At 39.5% G+C, this 19,408-nt stretch overlaps 1 protein-coding gene across 3 annotated transcripts in view; it reads left to right on the forward strand.

Moving 5' to 3' along the window:
* The window catches only part of OPHN1 (oligophrenin 1), a 567,594-nt gene that overhangs the window by 224,775 nt on the left and 323,411 nt on the right, over positions 1-19,408 (forward strand). For all 3 annotated transcript variants that reach the window (XM_040265770.1, XM_040265772.1, XM_040265771.1), the window contains exon 6: positions 17,704-17,805. In XM_040265770.1, coding sequence (XP_040121704.1) covers positions 17,704-17,805 — 102 coding nt within the window. The remainder of the gene's footprint in view (positions 1-17,703; positions 17,806-19,408) is intronic.

Genomic DNA, 19,408 nt, shown 5'->3' on the forward strand with positions numbered 1-19,408 from the left:
CAGGCAGGTCAGGTGGTCTGGTATTACCATCTCTTTCAGAATTTTCCACAGTTTATTGTGATCCACACAGTCAAAGGCTTTGGCATAGTCAATAAAGCAGAAATAGATGTTTTTTCTGTAACTCTCTTGCTTTTTCAATGATCCAGCAGATGTTGGCAATTTTATCTCTGATTCCTCTGCATTTTCTAAAACCAGCTTGAACACATGGAATTCACAGTTCACGTTTTGCTTAAGCCTGTCTTGGAGAATTTTAAGTATTAGTTTACTAGCGTGTGAGATTGGAGAAGGCAACGGCACCCCACTCCAGTACTCTTGCCTGGAAAATCCCATGGACGGAGGAGCTTGGTAGGCTGCAGTCCATAGGGTCCGCAAAGAGACAAGACTGAGCGACTTCACTTTCACTTTTCACTTTCATGCATTGGAGAAGGAAATGGCAACCTACTCCAGTATTCTTGCCTGGGGAATCCCAGGGATGGCGGAGCCTGGTGGGCTGCCATCTATGGGGTCGCACAGAGTCGGACATGACTGAAGCGACTTAGCAGCAGCAGCAGCAGCAGCAGCAGCAGTAGCAGAAGCAGCAGCAGCGTGTGAGATGAGTGCAATTGTGTGGTAGTTTGAGCCCTCTTTGGCATTGCCTTTCTTTGGGATTGGAATTAAAACTGATCTTTTCCAGTCCTGTGGCCACTGCTGAGTTTTCCAAATTTGCTGACATATTGAGTGCAGCACTTTCACAGCATCATCTTTTAGAATTTGATATAGCTCAACTGCAATTCCATCACGTCCACTAGCTTTGTTCATAGTGACGCTTCCTAAGTCCCCCTTGACTTCACATTCCAGGATGTCTGGCTCTAGGTGAGTGATCACACCATCGTGATTATCTGGGTCGTGAAAATCTTTTTTGGTATAGTTCTTCTGTGTATTCTTGTGACCTCTTCTTAATATCTTCTGCTTCTGTTAGGTCCATACCATTTCTGTTCTTTATCGTGCCTGTCTTTGCATGAAAGGTCCCCTTGGTATCTCTAATTTTCTTGAAGAGATCTCTAGTCTTTCCCATCTATTGTTTTCCTCTATTTCTTTGTACTGATCACTGAAGAAGGCTTTCTTATCTCTCCTTGCTATTCTTTGGAACTCTGCATTGATATGGGTATATCTTTCCTTTTCCCCTTTGATTTTCACTTCCCTTCTTTTCATAGCTATTTGTAAGGCCTCCTCAGACAGCCATTTTGCTTTTTTGCATTTCTTTTTCTTAGGGATGGTCTTGATCCCTGTCTCCTGTACAATGTCACGAACCTCATTCCATAGTTCATCAGGCACTCTATCTATCAGATCTAGTCCCTTAAATCTATTTCTCACTTCCACTGTATAATCATAAGGAATTTGATTTAGGTCATTCCTGAATGGTCTAGTGGGTTTCTCCACTTTCAGTCTGCATTTGTCAATAAGGAGTTCATGATGTGAGCCACAGTCAGCTCCTGGTCTTGTTTTTGCTGACTGTATAGAGCTTCTCCATTTTTGGCTGCAAAGAATATAATCAATCTGATTTCAGTGTCAACCATCTGGTGATTGATGTCCATGTGTAGTCTTCTCTTGTATTGTTGGAAGAGGGTGTTTGCTATAAGCAGTGCGTTCTTTTGTCAGAACTCCATTAGCCTTTGCCCTGCTTCATTCTGTACTCCAAGGTCAAATTTGCCTGTTACTCCAGGTGTTTCTTGACTTCCTACTTTTGCATTTCAGTCCCCTATAATGAAAAGGACATTTTGGGGAGGTGTTAGTTCTAGAAGGTCTTGTAGGTTTCGTTATAACTGTTCAACTTCAGCTTCTTCAGCATTACTGGTTAAGGCATAGACTTGGTTTACCATGATATTGAATGATTTGCCTTGGATATGAATAGAGATCATTCTGCCGTTTTTGAGATTGCATCCAAGTACTGTATTTTGGACTCTTTTGTTGACTATGATAGCTAGTACATTTCTTCTAAGGGATTCTTGTCCACAGTAGTAGATATAATGGTCATCTGAGTTAAATTCACCCACTTCAGTCCATCTTAGTTCACTGATTCAGAGAATGTCAATGTTCACTCCTGTCATCTCCTGTTTGACCACTCCAATTTGATTCATGGACCTACTATTCCAGGTTCCTATGCAATATTGCTCTTTACAGCATCGGACCTTGCTTCTATCACCAGTCACATTCATAACTGGGTATTGTTTTTGCTTTGGCTGCAGCCCTTCTTTCTTTCTGGAGTTATTTCTCCACTGATCTCCAGTAGCATACTGGGCACCTACCAACCTGGGGCTTTCATCTTTCAGTGTCCTATCTTTTTGCCTTTTCATACTCTTCATGGGTTCTCAAGGCAAAAATACTGAAGTGGTTTTCCATTCCCTTCTCCTGTGGACCACATTCTGTCAGACCTCCCCACCATGACCCGTCTGTCTTGGGTGGCCCCACACTGCATGGCTTAGATTCATTGTGTCATAAGATTAATAACTATATTTCTAGGACATGTATTTTTGCAGTGAAAAGTAAACTTTAGATGGTGACCCCTTACTCAGTATTTTTGAGAACAAAGAAATATTTTATATATCAGAATTCTCATTTTTTTTTGGATCACTTAAAATACTTATTGCCCAATCAATTCAGTCCAGTTGCTCAGTTGTGTCCGACTCTGTGACCTCAATAGCACAACATAGGGCTGCGAAAAACAAGATTGTTTGGAAAATAGTAAAGATTAGGCTCAGGGTTAAGAAACCAAGTTGGAAAAATGAGCACCGCTCCCCCTAACTGAGATAAAGTACCTTTCATGATCACATATATGATATTCTTTAATTGTCCTTTGTTGAAGAAGTTGTGAGAAAAACACAAATTATATTTTTTTAAATTTGAAGACTGACTTGAGATATCATGACACTCAAGAATAGTTAAAAATAATTAAAAATAATCTTCTCATCATGAGTTTAAAGTTTGATTTTAACCATGAATTTCCCTTTCTAACGCCTGATTACCTTGCCCCAAATCCTCCTCTAAAATCATTTGAAAGTACAGGGTCACATATTATGTTATTTACAGGAAGTTTGTTAACTTGCCTGAGCCTTAGTTGTCTCATTTACAAAGGGAAGATAACAAAAAGTTATCTTACACTCAGAAAATAAACCCTTCAAAATGTTTAACCATAATAGTTACCTTTATCCATCTGCCTTTTTACACTTTGTACACTTTTGAATTGTTTGAACTTATTTTATTTCAAAAATGTGTTGATTTCATAATTTTTAAGATTAAAAAGTAAGTTAAGAAAAGATCATAGTCAATTTGCAATTAAAATTATGTATGAAGCATGGGGATCAATTTATACTCTATCAGGAATCCTAACTGAAAATATCCTAAATATAGGCAAAGTTTAGATAGAAATGTTGCAAATTCAGTTCCAGACCAGTACAATAAAGTGAATATCACAATAAAATGAGTTATACAAAGTTTTTGGTTTCTCAGTCCATATAAAAAGTAAATTTAACACTGTACTCTTAAATGAACAATAGTGTTATCTAAAAGATGTAAATATCCTAACTAAAAACTAGTTTATTACTTTAAAAATGCTAATCATCATCTGAGCCTTATGTGAGCTATAGTAGCAACATCAAGGATCACTGAACACAAATCACCATAATGAATACAATAATAATTTAAAATTTTGAAATATTGCAAAAATTACCAAAATGTGACACACAAACAAGAAGTGGGCCAATACTGTTGGATAGTTGGTTCTGAAATATTTGCTTAACACAGGGTTGTCATAAAACTTCAATTTGTTAAAAAATATAATATCTGTGAAACACAAGAAAGCAAAGTAAAATAAGGGATACATGTAGTGGAAAATCCTTGTGCTCATTCACTCAGTCATGTCTCACTCTTTGTGACCCATGGACTGCAGCCTGCCAGCCTCTTCTGTCCATGGGAGTTTCTAGGCAAGAATACTGTAGTGGGCTGCCATTTCCTCTTCCAGGGGATCTTCCTGACCTAGGGATTGAACCCATCTCTCCTGCATCTTCTGCATTGTTGCTGCTGCTGCTGCTAAGTCACTTCAGTTGTGTCTGACCTTGTGCAACCCCATAGACGGCAGCCCACCAGGCTCCCCCATCCCTAGGATTCTCCAGGCAAGAACACTGGAGTGGATTGCCATGTCCTCCAATGCATGAAAGTGAAAAATGAAAGTGAACTCGCTCAGTCCTGTCTGACTCTTAGCGACCCTAAAGACTGCAGCCCACCAGGCTCCTCCATCCATGGGATTTTCCAGGCAAGAGTATTGGAGTGGGGTGCCACTGCCTTCTCTGCTTCTGCATTGTTAGGATGATTCTTTACCACTGAGCCACCTAGGAAGCCCAAGATTACAGAATCCTCAAGATTCAAGAACTGACAGCAACAGAAAACTCTGGAAATGGTAGTAGGCATAGGACTAAGGAAAAAAAAAAGATTTATGTCAGTTTTTCTGAAAAATCAATCAGTGAAATGAGGCCCAAAATAAACAATTATCATACATGCAGGTGTTGTTCATTCGCTAAGTTGAGTCCAACTCTTTGCACCCCCATGGATTGCAGCATGCCAGACTTCAATGTCCTTCACTATCTCCCAGAGTTTGCTCAAACTCATGTCCATTGAATTGATGATGCCATCCGACCATCTCATCCTCTGCTGCCCCCTTCTCCTTTTACTTTCAGTCTATCCCAGTATCACGGTCTTTTTCAATGAGTCAGCTCTTAGTATCAGATAGTCAAAGTATTGGAGCTTCAGCTTCAGCTTCAGCATCCGTCCTTCCAATGAATATTCAGAAATGATTTCCTTTAGGATTGAGAGGTTTGATCTCTTTGCAGTCCAAAGGAGGAGTCTTCTCAGGAGTCTTCTCCAGCACCACAGTTCAAAAGCAGCAATTCTTCAGTGCTCAGTCTTCTTTAGGTCCAACTCTCACATCTGTTGCCTGCAAATTTGGAAAACTCAGCAGTGGCCACAGGACTGGAAAAGATCAGTTTTCATTCCAATCCCAAAGAAAGGCAATGCTAAAGAATGTTCAAACCGCACAATTGCACTCATCTCACACACACTAGTAAAGTAATTTTCAAAATTCTCCAAGCCAGGCTTCAGCAATATGTGAACCGTGAACTTCCAGATGTTCAAGCTGGTTTTGGAAAAGGCAGAGGAACCACAGATCAAATTGCCAACATTCGCTGGATCATCGAAAAGCAAGAGAGTTCCAGAAAAACATCTATTTCTGCTTTATTGACTATGCCAAAGCCTTTAACTGTGTGTATCACAATAAACTGTGGAAAATTCTGAAAGAGATGGGAATACCAGACCACCTGACCTGCCTCTTGAGACATCTGTATGGAGGTTAGGAAGCAACAGTTAGAACTGGACATGGAACAACAGACTGGTTCTAAATTGGAAAAGGAATACTTGAAGGCTGTGTATTGTCACCCTGCTTACTTAACTTATACACAGATTATATCATGTGAAATGCCGAGCTGGATGAAGCACAAGCTGTAATCATGATTTCCAGGAGAAATATCGATAACCTCAGATATGCAGATGATACCACCCTTATGGCAGAAAGTGAAGAAGAGCTAAAAAGCCTCTTGACAAAAGTGAAAGAGGAGAGTGAAAAAGTTGGCTTAAAAGTCAACATTCAGAAAACTAAGATCATGGCATCTGGTCCCATCACTTCATGGCAATTAGATGTGGAAACAGTGACAGACTTTATTCTTTTGGGCTCCAGAATCACTGCAGATGGTGACTGCAGCCATGAAATTAAAAGGCACTTGCTCCTGAAGAAAAGGTATGACCAACCTAGATAGCGTATTAAAAAGCAAAAACACAACTTTGCCATCAAAGGTTCCATCTAGTCAAAACTGTGGCTTTTCCAGTAGTCATGTATGGATCTGAGAGTTGGACTACAAAGAAAGCTGAGCATCCAAGAATTGATGCTTTTGAACTGTGGTGTTGGAGAAGACTCTTGAGAGTCCCTTGCACTACAAGGAGATCCAACCAGTCCATCCTAAAGGAAATCAGTGCTGAATATTCACTGGAAGGACTGATGCTGAAACTGAATCTCCAATACTTTAGCCTCCTGATGTGAAGAACTGACTCATTGGAAAAGACCCTGATGCTGGGAAACACTGAATGTGAGAGAAGGGGAAGACAGAGGGTGAGACTTTTGGATGGCATCACCAGTCAATGGACATGCATTTGAGTAAACTCCAGGAGTTGGTGATGGACAGGGAAACCTGGCATGCTGCAGTCCATGGGAGCACAAGTAGTGAGACATGACTGAGCGACTGAAAGGAACTGAGGCAATATGAGAAAGAGGGCTAATGATTGCTTCTTGTCTTAATCTCCTACATGAAACTAGATGATTATTTGAATAATGTAAAACTTTAATAAATAGTCCTAACCATGAATACTGAAGTGGTCATGTGAGCATTGAGTGTGATGATGCAGTCAAGTTCCTAGGCTCTATTTCCTCTCTTCAGTCTGTGATTCTGAATAAATTTCTATTCAATAATAAAATTTGAAAATAAACCTAACATTCAGAGTTGATATGAATATTTCAATTAAATAACATTATTAAAGTGTCTCACATTGTGCTTGGCAAATGTGTCTTCTCAACGATTTCTTTCCTTTATCCATCAGTCCAGTAGTGTCTTAATGTAGTGCTTTGACCTGAGGATAAAAAGTGACTCTTGATTAGAGCCTCTGTTACATTTGGCACTTTCATTCAAACTGACCCTGAAATGAAAGTTCTTTTTTTAACTGAAGTATACTTGATGTACTGGCTTCCCAGGTGGCCATAGTGGTACAGAACCCGGCTTACAATGGAGGAGAACTAAGAGACAGGGTTTTGATCCCTGGGATAGGAAGATCCCCTGGAGGAGGGCATGACAACCCATTCCAGTATTCTTGCCTGAAGAATCCTATGGACACAGGAGCCTGGCAAGCTACAGTTCATAGGGTTGCACAGAGTCGGATATGACTGATGTGACTTAGCATGCATGCATATTTGATGTACAATATTATATGTTGCATGCATACTCAGTTACTTCAGTTTTGTCCGATTCTTTGAGACCCCACAGACTCCTCTGTCCATGGGATTATCCCAGCAAGAATACTGGAGTGGGTTGCCATTTCCTCCTTCAGGGGATCTTCCCAAACCTGGGATTAACCCACATCTCCTTTGGCTCCTGAATTAGCAGGCAGATTCTTTACCACTGAGTCACCTGGGGAGCCCCCACAATATTATATGTTACAGGTGTACAATATAGTGATTCACAACTTTTAAAGGTTATACCTCATGTATATTTATTATGAAAATTGACTGTATTTCCAGTGTTGTACCATATACATGAGTAGCTTATTTTATACGTAATAATCTGTATTTCTCAATTCCCTCCTCTTCTCTCTCCCCACTAGTAATCACTAGTCAGTTATATGTATCTGTGAGCCTATATTCACTACTTTGTTTTAATTTTTGCATTCCACATATAAGAGGTACCATACAGTATTTATTATTCTGTGTATGGCAAAACCAATACAGTATTGTGAAGTAATTAACCTCCAATTAAAATAAATAAATTAAAAAAAAGAAATAGACCTGCAAGTAAACTAATAGAGATGATATGCTCTGGGGGGGGGATGGTTATAAGCAGGAAATTTACTCAATAAAGCACCTTGCAAGATCAAAAAAAAAAATAAAACTCACTATTTGCAAATGACTTTATCTTATATATAGAAAATCCTAAGGAATACACACACAATTAAAACTAATAAAGGAGTTTAACAAGGTTACAGGGTACAAGATCAATATACAAAAATACATTGTTTTCCTATGCACTATTAATGAACAAACTAAAAATTAAATTAAGAAAACAATCTTGTTTACAGTAGTATCAAAAAGATTCAAGTACTGACACAAAAATTTAACAGAATAAATGTAAGACTTGTATACTAAAAAGTGCAAAACATCATTAAAAGAAATTAAGGGGGTCCTCAATAAATAGAAAGACATTCCATGTTCATGAATTGAAAGGTGCTGTTGTTAAGATGGTAATACAAAATATCTATAAATTTAGTGTAAATCTCTAGCAAAATAGCAACTGGCCATTTTGCACAAATAGATATGGTGACCCTAAAATCTGCATAGAACCAAATGGAAAAAGAAATCCTGAAAAAGATTCACAATTGTTAAATTTAAACCTTACCACAAACCTATTGTAATCAACATAATCTGGTGCTGACATAAAGATAGATTTATAGATCAATAGAATAGAACTGAGTCCAGAAATAAATGGATACACTTATGGTTAATTGATATTTCAGAAAATGCCAAAACAATTCAGTGGGAATGAATGATCTTTTGGGCATGTGATGGTAACACTACTAGATTTTCACCTGCAAAAGTATGAAGTTGGAGCCCTACATCATACTATGTTAAAAATTTAGAACTGAAAATTATAAAACTCTCATCTAGGTGAGAAAAACATAGGGGCAAATCTTCATGACCTTATATCAGGCAAGTTTCTGACATAGTACACGAAAACACCGGCAACCAAAGGAAAAAAATAGGCCAGTTAGACTTCACAAATTTAAGAATGTTTATGCTTCAAAGGATGCTACCAACAAACTGCCGAGACAGCCCAAAGAATGTGATAAAATTCTTGCACATCTAGTATTCAGAATATATAATACATTCTCCCTTTATATAGTTTAATTTTATTGGAGTATAGCTGATTTACAATGTTGTGTTAGTTTCAGGTGTACAGCAAAGTGATTCAGTTATACACACACACACACACACACACACATATGCTGCTGTTGCTGCTAAGTCACTTCAGTCATGTCTGACTCTGTGCGACCCAGTAGATGGAAGCCCACCTGGCTCCTCTGTCCCTGGGATTCTCCAGGCAAGAATACTGGAGTGGGTTGCCATTTCCTTCTCCAATGCATGCATGCATGCTAAGTCGCTTCAGTCGTGTCCGACTCTGTGTGACCCTATGGACAGCAGCCCACCATGCTCCTCTGTCCATGGGATTCTCTAGGCAAGAATACTGGAGTGGGTTGCCATTTCCTTCTCCAATATATACATATATTAGTTTTTGGATTGTTTCCTCATATAGGTTATCATGGAATATTGAATAGAGTTCTCTGTACTATGTAGTAGATCCTTGTTTCTTATTTATCTTATATATAGTAGTTTGTATGTGTTCACTCCAAGCTTCTGATTTATCCTGCCCCCATTATATTTTCCCTTTGATAACCATGTTTGTTTTTGATATCTGCTAAGTCTCTTATTTGTAAATAAGTTCATTTGTATCATTTTTTAAAAATTAGATTCCACATGAGTGATATCATATAATATTTGTTTTTTTCTGTCTTATTTCACTTAGTATTATAATCTCTAGGTACATCTATTAATATGTTGTGGCAACGGGCAACATTTCATTGTTTTATGGCTGAGGAATATTCCATTGTATATATGTACCACATCATCTTTATCCATTCCTCTGTTGATGGACATTTAGGTTTCTTCCATGTCCTGGCTGTTGTAAATAGTGCTACAATGAATATCAGCGTGCATGCATCTTTCCAAATTGTGTGTGTGTGTTTTTCTGGATATATGCCCAGTAGTGGGATTATTGGATCATATGGTTGCTCTTTCTGATGGCTCAGTGGGTAAAGAACCCGCCTGAAATGCAGGAGACACAGGTAGATGGGGGTTCAGTTCCTAGCTTGGGAGGAAGATCCCTTGGAAGATGAAATGGCAACCCACTTCAATATTCTTGCCTGAAAAATCCCATGGACAAAGGAGCATGGCAGGCTACAGTCCACGAGGTCACAAAGAGTCAGACACAACTGAGCACACACAAGCACATGGTAGCGCTATAGTTTTTTAAGGAACCTTCATGGGCTTCCCAGATGGCTCAGTGGGTAGGGAATCTGCCTCCAATGCAGGAGACGCAGGAGACTTGGCTTTGATTCCTTGATCAGGAACATCCCTTGGAGGAAGACATGGCAACCCACTCCAGTATTCTTGCTTGGAGAATCCCATGGATAGAGAAGCCTGGTGGGCTAGGGTCGATAGGTTCCTAAAGAGTCAAACATGACTAAAGTGACTGAGCACACGCACATGCAAGGAACCTTCATAGTATTCTCCATAGCGGTTGTACCAATTTACAACAGTATAGGAGAGTTCCTTTTTCTCCACACCCTCTCCAGCATATATTGTTTGTAGATTTTTTGATGATGGCCGTTCTGGCCCATGTGAGATAATACCTCATTGTAGCTTCGATTTACGTTCCTCTGATTATTAGTGATGTTGAACATCTTTTCATGTACTTTTTGGCAATCTGTGTGTCTTTGGAGAAGTATAAAGGTAGAAGCAAATTTAAAAATGGGCAAAATAATTCAATAAACATTTCTCCAAGGAATATATAGTTGACCCTTCAATAACATTGGTTTGAACTTCATAGGTCTGCTTATATGCCAATATTTTTGATATTTAATATTACAGTGCTACAAAATCTGTTGGTTGAATCTGTAGATGTGGAACTGTAAATGTGGAGGATCCATGTGTTCAGAGGATGGACTATAAGTTATACACAGATTTTTGATTATAGGGAGGTTTGGCGTGCCTAACCCCCATGTTGTTCATGGGCTAACTTCATATACAAAGGGTCAGTAATCTTAGGAAAAGACATTTCATGCTGTTAGTCATTAGGGAAATGAAATGTGAATGCAGCCACAGTGAATGCATCTTTGCATCACACCCGCTGGATTCTGTATAGTCAAAAAGTAAGAATTGATGAGTATGTGGAGAAATTGAAACTTTTATTCATTGTTGTGGGGAATGTAAAATGAAACACCAACTTTGGAAAACAGTTTGATGGTTCCTCAAAAAATTAAAAATAAAGTCACCCATATGACTAATTTTACTGAGCATATGTATATGCTCAAAGCAATTTAAAACATAACCACATAAAGTCTTGTATGTGAATATTCATAGCAGCATTATTTATGACCACCCCCAAATGGAAATAACTTGTGTCCATCAACTGAAGAATTCATAAAGAACATATGGTATATCCATTTAGTCATATAGTCAAATATTGTTTTGCCATAGAAAGGAATGAAGTACTGATACATGCTACAATAAGGATAAACATTAAAAGCATTATTTTAAGTGTAAGGCAACATATTGTATGAGTCCAGTTATATGAAATGTCTAGAATAGACAAATTCAGAGAGACACAAAGTAAGTTGTGGTTTTTGAGGAGAAAAAGAGGAAAACAGGGAATGATTATTAGTAGGTATGGGATTTATTTTTGAGGTGATTGAAGTATACTGGAATTAAGAGTGATGGTTGGACAACTTTGTTGATATACTAAAAACTGAATTATTTACTTAAAAAGGGTGAATTTTATGATACATGAATTCTTTCTCATAGTTTTTAATTTTAAAAATGGAAGTGGAGGAAAAAGTGATGCACAGAACTTTATCTATTCTTAGAGAAGTTACTGACATTTTCTGGCTTTCATGCTTTCTTCAAACAATTGCTACTTTAAACAGATTCAGCACCTGGAGGAACAGTTTTGCCTACCTATCTTTTGTGTGAAAATCTCTATCTCCAGTGTTTGGTATCTGAGTTGGGGCTAAGTCATTTGTCAAGGCTCCTCAATTATTAATAAGTCTCCTAAAAAACTATTTTCATGATTATCTGAACTTTATTTGACAATGTAAAATGAAGTTCATTTCAGTTCATTCACTCAGCCGTGTCTGACTCTTTGTGACCCCATGAATTGCAGCACACCAGGCCTCCCTGTCCATCACTAATTCCCGGAGTTCTCCCAAACTCATGTCCATCGAGTTGGTGATGCCATCCAGCCATGTCATCCTCTGTCATCCACTTCTCCTCTTGCCCCCAATACCTCCCAGCATCAGAGTCTTTTCCAATGAAACAACTCTTCACATGAGGTGGGCAAAGTACTGGAGTTTCAGCTTTAGCATCAGTCCTTCCAAAGAACTCCCAGGACTGATCTCCTTTTGAATGCACTGGTTGGATCTCCTTGCAGTCCAAGAGACTCTCAAGAGTCTTCTCCAACACCACAGTTCAAAAGCATCAATTCTCTGGCGCTCAGCTTTCTTCACAGTCCAATTCTCACATCCATACATGACCACTGGAAAAACCATAGCCTTGACTAGATGCACCTTAGTTGGCAAAGTAATGTCTCTGCTTTTGAATATGCTATCTAGGTTGGTCATAACTTTCCTTCCAAGGAGTAAGCGTCTTTTAATTTCATGGCTGGAATCACCATCTGCAGTGATTGTGGAGCCCCCAAAAGTAAAGTCTGACACTGTTTCCACTGTTTCCCCATCGATTTCCCATGAAGTGATGGGGCCGGATGCCATGATCTTTGTTTTCTGAATGTTGAGCTTTAAGCCAACTTTTTCACTCTCCTCTTTCACTTTCATCAAGAGGCTTTTTAGTTCCTCTTCACTTTCTGCCAGAAGGGTGGTGTCATCTGCGTATCTGAGGTTATTGATGTTTCTCCTGGCAATCTTGATTCCAGCTTGTGCTTCCTCCAGCCCAGCATTTCTCATGATGTACTCTGCATATAAGTTAAGTAAGCAGGGTGACAATATACAGCCTTGACGTACTCCTTTTCCTATTTGGAACGAGTCTGTTGTTCACGTCCAGTTCTAATTGTTGCTTCCTGACCTGCATATAGGTTTCTCAAGAGGCAGGTCAGGTGGTCTGGTGTTCCCATCTCCTTCAGAATTTTCCCCAGTTTATTGTGGTCCACACAGTCAAAGGCTTTGACATAGTCAGTAAAGCAGAAGTAGATGTTTTTCTGGAACTCTCTTGCTTTTTCCATGATCCAGCGGATGTTGGCAATTTGATCTGTGGTTCCTCTGCCTTTTCTAAAACCAGCTTGAACATCAGGGAGTTCACGGTTCACGTATTTCTGAAGCCTGGCTTGGAGAATTTTGAGCATTAGTTTACTAGCATGTGAGATGGGTGCAATTGTGTGGTAGTTTGAGCCCTATTTGGCATTGCCTTTCTTTGGGATTGGAATGAAAACTGATCTTTTCCAGTCCTGTGGCCACTGCTGAGTTTTCCAAATTTGCTGATATATTGAGTGCAGCACTTTAACAGCATCATCTTTCAGGATTTGAAATAGCTCAACTGGAATTCCATCACCTCCACTGGCTTTGTTCAGAGTGATGCTTTCTAAGGCCCACTTGACTTCACATTCCAGGATGTCTGGCTCTAGATTAGTGATCACACCATCATGATTATCTGGTTTGTGAAAATCTTTTTTGTACAGTTCTTCTGTGTATTCTTGCCACCTCTTCTTAATATCTTCTGCTTCTGTTAGATCCATACCAGTTCTGTCCTTTATTGAGCCCATCTTTGCATGAAATGTTCCCTTGCTATCTCTAATTTTCTTGAAGAGATCTCTAGTCTTTCCCATTCTGTTGTTGTACTCTATTTATTTGCATTGATCACTGAGGAAGGCTTTCTTATCTCTCCTTGCTCTTCTTTGGAACTCTGCATTCAGATGCTTACATCTTTCCTTTTCTCCTTTGCTTTTCTCTTCTCTTCTTTTCACAGCTGTTTGTAAGGCCTCCTCAGACAGCCATTTTGCTTTTTTGCATTTCTTTTCCATTGGGATGGTCTTGATCACTAACTCCTATACAATGTCATGAACATCTGTCCATAGTTCATCAGGCCCTCTATCTATCTGATGTAGTCTCTTAAATCTATTTCTCACTTCCACTGTATAATCATAAGGGATTTGATTTAGGTCCAATAAAGTAGACTGGGATATAATGCAACCTTCAACAAGTTACTTCACCTTCTTTGAACCTTAATTTTCTTTACAGTGTGTACTTTTCAGGGTTGTGAAGACTTAATGAGATAAAGATTTTAAATACCTAGCAAACTGCCTGGCCTGATTTAGGCCTGAGATAATGTTAGCTTCCTCTCTGACATTTTTCCCTCTGGTTAAAATACATATTCCTCTTTAAAAAAAAATGAATTATCTCTATTTTTTAAATTAATTAGTTGAGTTTTTAATTGAATGATAATTGCTTTACAGAATTTTGTTGTTTCCTTTCAATCCTCAACATGAATCAGTCATAGGTATACATTGTCCCCTCCCTTTTGAACCTCCCTTCAGTCTCCTTCCCTATCCCACCCCTCTTGGTTGATACAGAGTCCCTGTTTGAGTTTCCTGAGCCATACAGCAAATTTCCATTGGTCATCTATTTTACATATGGTAATGTAAGATTGCAGGTGGTGATTACAACCATGAAATTAAAAGATACTTACTCCTTGGGAGGAAAGTTATGACCAACCTAGATAGCATATTAAAAAGCAGAGACATTACTTTGTCAACAAAGGTCCGTCTCGTCAAGGCTATGGTTTTTCCAGTAGTCATGTATGGATGTGAGAGTTGGGCTGTGAAGAAAGCTGAGAACCAAAGAATTGATGTTTTTGAAGTGTGGTGTTGGAGAAGCCTCTTGAGAGTCCCTTGGACTGCAAGGAGATCCAACCAGTCCATTCTAAAGGAGATCAGTCCTGGGTGTTCTTCGGAAGGACTGATGCTAAAGCTGAAACTCCAGTACTTTGGCCACCTCATGCTAAAAGTTGCCTCATTGGAAAAGACTCTGATGCTGGGAGGGATTGGGGGCAGGAGGAGAAGGGGACGACAGAGGATGAGATGGCTGGATGGTATCACCAACTCGATGGACATGAGTTTGAGTGAATTCTGGGAATTAGTGATGGACAGGGAGGCCTGGTGTGCTGCAATTCATGGGGTCACAAAGTCGGACACGACTGAGCAACTGAACTGAACTGAATGTAAGTTTCTGTGTTTCTCTTTCCTTGTATCTCACCCTCTCCTCCCCTCTCCCCATGTCCATAAGTCTATTCTCTATGTCTGTTTCTCCATTGCTGCCCTGTAAATAAATTCTTCAGTACCATTTTTCTTGATTCCGTATATATGCATTAGAATATGGTATTTATCTTTCTCTTTCTGACTTACTTCACTCTGTATAATAGGCTCTAACCTCATCCACCTCACTAGAACTGTCTGAAATATGTTCCTTTTTATGGCTGAGTCATATTCCATTGTGTATATGAACCACAGCTTCTTTATCCATTTATCTGTCAATGGACATCTAGGCTGCTTCCATGTTTTAGCTATTATAAATAGTGCTGCAGTAAACAATGGGATACATATGTCTTTTTCAATTTGGTTTTCTCAGGGTATATACCTAGGAGTGGAATTGTTGGGTCATATGGTGGTTTCATTCCTAGCATTTTTTAAAATTAATTTATTTTTTATTGATGGATAATTACTTTACAGAATATTGCTGTTTTCTGTCAAACCTCAACATGAATAAGCCATAGATTTACATATATCCCCTTCCTTTTGAACCTCCCTCCCATCTCCCTCCCCATCCTACCCCTCTAGGTTGATACAGAGCCCCTGTTTGAGTTTTCTGAACCATATAGCAAATTCCATTGGCTATCTATTTTACATATGGTAATGTAAGCTTCTATGTTACTCTTTCCAGTGTTCTTGCCTGGAGAATCCCAGTGACAGGGGAGCCTGGTGGGCTGCCGTCTGTGGGGTCGTACAGAGTCGGACACGACTGAAGCGACTTAGCAGCAGTAGCAGCATGTTACTCTTTCTACTCTTCCCATACATCTCACCCTCTCCTCCCCTCTCCCCATGTCCATAAGTCTATTCTCTATGTCTGTTTCTCCATTGCTGCCCTGTAAGTAAGTTGTTCAGTACCATTTTTTCTAGATTATGTATATATGTGTTAGAATAAGGTGTTTATCTTTTTCTTTCTGACTCACTTCACTCTGTTCTAGGTTCTAAGTTCATCTACCTCATCAAAACTGACTCAAATGTCTTCCTTTTTATGGATGAGTAATATTCCATTATGTGTATATACCACGGCTTCTTTATCCATTTCTGTCGATAGACACCTAGGTTGCTTCCAGGTTCTAGATATTGTAAATAGTGCTGCAATGAACAATGGAATACATGTGTCTCTTTCAGTTTTGATTTCCTCAGGGTACATGCCTCGGAGTAGGATTGCTGGGTCATATGGTGGTTTTATTCCTAGTATTTTAAGGAATCTACATGCTATCTTTCATAGTGGGTGTATCAATTTACATTCCCACCAACAGTGTAAGAGCATTCCCTTTTCTCCATACCCTCTCCAGCATTTGTTGTTTGTAGACTTTTTGAGGATGGCCATTCTGGCTGGTGTGAGATGATATCTAATTATAGTTTTGATTTGCATTTCTCTAATAATGAGCAATGTTATACATCTTTTCATGTGTTTGCTAGGCTTCTGTCTGTCTTCTTTGGAGAAATGTCTGTTTAGGTATTTTTCCCACTTTTTGATTGGGTTGTTTGTTTTTCTGGTATTGAGTTGTATGTGCTGCTTGTATGTTTTGAAAATTAATCCTTTGTCAGTTGTTTCATTGATTTTCTCCCATTCTAAGGGTTGTCTATTTACCTTGCTTATAGTTTCCTTTGCTGGGCAAAAGCTTTTAAGTTTAATCAAGTCCCACTTGTTTACTTTTGTTTTTATTTCCATTATTCTAGGAGGCGGATCAGAGAGGATCTTACTTAGATTTATGTTATTGAGTGTTCTGCCTATATTTTCCTCTGAGTTTTATAGTTTCTGGTCTTACATTTACGTCTTTAATTCATTTTGTGTTTATGTAAAAAGCACATTCTTGACACATAAGAGGTCACTCAGTTTTGCCCTGGCTTCCTGTCCAGCAGTAGATTGTCTCTAGAAATAAACCACGGGTGAGGTATATATATATTTTTTCTGTGTGTCACTTGCTCTGCCTCATCTAATACTTGGCACGCTATAGGTACTCAGTGAGTTTAGATTTCCTATGTGACAACACAAGCCTTTTACATGAATTTCCCAATGTGGTGCTGAGAGCATTGCAGGATGTCAGCATTAGTCTGTGACAAGCTAGCATTCTTAGTGCTCCTTTGGAGACTGTGTGATTTCTATTAATTGTTGTGCTGAGAGGCAGAGAGCTCAACACAAATAACAAGTGAGTCATCCATCCCTGATAAGGCTTTTCAACTCCTGATTTTCAGTGAAGCCTTGCAGGATTTTTCCATATCTTTAACATCATCTTTTAACATGTAGTACTGAAATGCTTAAACAGTATCAAAGAACTTATAATTTACAGAGTCAGTCTTACATTCCAATTTTCTTGGAAATGTTTTACTTATTATTAGACTGTCTAAATGCATTGTAGATTAACATTTGAAAGGCATATTCACTGTTGAATATTGTGTTCCTTCTTCTTCTTTTCAAAAATTAATGTAGTTAATACATGTGAAAAATATTGAGGAGAGAAAAAAGTTAACTGGTATATAGGTGAATTTTAAGTGCCATTGTCTGAGCACTAGCTCCCAGAGCCTTTAGCTATACCAATAGTAACTACCCTTTGCGTAGGTGAAGTTGTTCAAGGTTATATTTGAAGAAGCTGAAACTGCTGAGACAAAATCCTGACTTGCTTTTCTGACACTGTGTTGTTCATTCTCATTTCTGAGCAGATTGAATTAAAATCACAGACATCTTACTCTTTACCTTCTCTCTCACCTCTAGGAGCGGAAAAAGAAATTTGAAAAGGATGGAGAGAGGTTTTATTCCTTGCTGGATCGGCACTTACATCTGTCTTCAAAAAAGAAAGAATCTCAGTTACAAGAGGTATGTTCAAAAAGCCTGTCCCTGCCTTCTATTACCAGGTATGCCTTGGTACATGGCAGCTTCCTATTGCAAGGGTTTTCTCTTACTCTGCCTCAGCAGAGAACCATGTATAATGGTTGTGCTTGCAGATTCAACTATGGCCAGGGTCTCAGGACTCCTGAGTTCTTAAGTCAGCTCCTCCACAAACTCACAGTGTGACTTTGGATAAGATATTTCTTTCCTGGCCTCAGTTTCTCTGTCAAAGGAAGTGTGGTACTACTCACAGATCCCTTCCAGTTCTAAGTTTCTGATTCCAGATGGGGTTATAGAGTTAAACTAGCATTGTAGGACAGAAGAAGATGGTGGAGGAGTAAAATGGGGAGATCATCCGCCTCCCCACAAATACATAAAAAATTCATCACAATATGGAACAAGTCCTAGAAAACAACTTCTAAATGAAAGCAGAAAACCCCAAACCTCCAATAAAGGCAAGCATATCTCCTCTGAATGAGGTCACACACACACACACACGACTTCAGGGCGGGAGCTTGTGCCCCAAGAGAGGGAGGGAATCATGAAGGAAGAAAAGTTTCTGAGCACTTATAAAACCCCTCACAGGTGAGACCAAGAAGGGAGCTGTGAAACCTCAGAGTGCTGTGCAACAGCAGCGACTCAGAAGGCAAAATACTGAGAAAGCTGCCTAACAGCACTTTTCAGCCCATAAGCAGCTCACAAGCCCCAACCTGGAATGGGGGAGTGGCCGTGCAAGGAGCCAAGGCTCCAATGAAGATTCCAGGGAGAGGTAGGGGGCTGGTGGCCATGACGATATGTGCTGAGAGTGCTACTTTGACAAGGCTGTGGAATTAGACATGCCTGCCACTGCCAAAGCCAGGAAAGGTGCTGGAAGCAACAGACAAAACACTACTGATATGTTCCCAATCCCAGAGGTTGCAGCTAGCACCAGGCGATGAGCAGGCACAGGTTACTGCCCACACCTTGCAGGGAACTTAAACAGCTTGGCTCTTTCTAGAGACCCATCAACTGGGGTCCCTAGACCCCAGTTTTCTCTGGGAAAATTCACAAGCTGCCTTAGACTGTAACAGCATCAAACAGCTTACTACTTTTACAGGCATTCCCCTGTACAACTTATATGTGGCTGCCATATCCTCCTCTCTCCCCAGCCCAAGAGAGCAAGTGAGCATTAATGAGCCTCAGCCTTCACTCTCTTTTGTCCAGGTGGGGAACAGACTGTGGACTGTAGGAGAAACTGTGAACTTTAGGAGCAACTGTAAACTGAAATGAGGCCAGATGTGATACTGACTCCATGCTGCCCACAAGTTTCAGAGACCTTCCTAGAAGTATTAGAAAACTTTGGTGTAGGTTTCACTGAGTATTCTGGGCTGCTGAGTGTTGCCTTAACCACTAGTATAGGGAACTTGTCTTTTGTGTTGTGTGGCTTGTGAGGTCTTGGAGCTAAAATAGGCAATGAGCCTGAACCCCTGAGGTAGAGACGCAAGCTCAAAGCTTTGAACCACTAGAGTACACCTGACCCTAGGGAACATTAATGGATGAGAGACCCCCAAAAGGCCTCCATCTCAACACCAAAGCCAAACCCACCCAAAGG

The sequence above is a fragment of the Oryx dammah genome, unplaced genomic scaffold (assembly GCF_014754425.2).
Source record: "Oryx dammah isolate SB20612 unplaced genomic scaffold, SCBI_Odam_1.1 HiC_scaffold_23, whole genome shotgun sequence".
NCBI lineage: Eukaryota > Metazoa > Chordata > Mammalia > Artiodactyla > Bovidae > Oryx > Oryx dammah.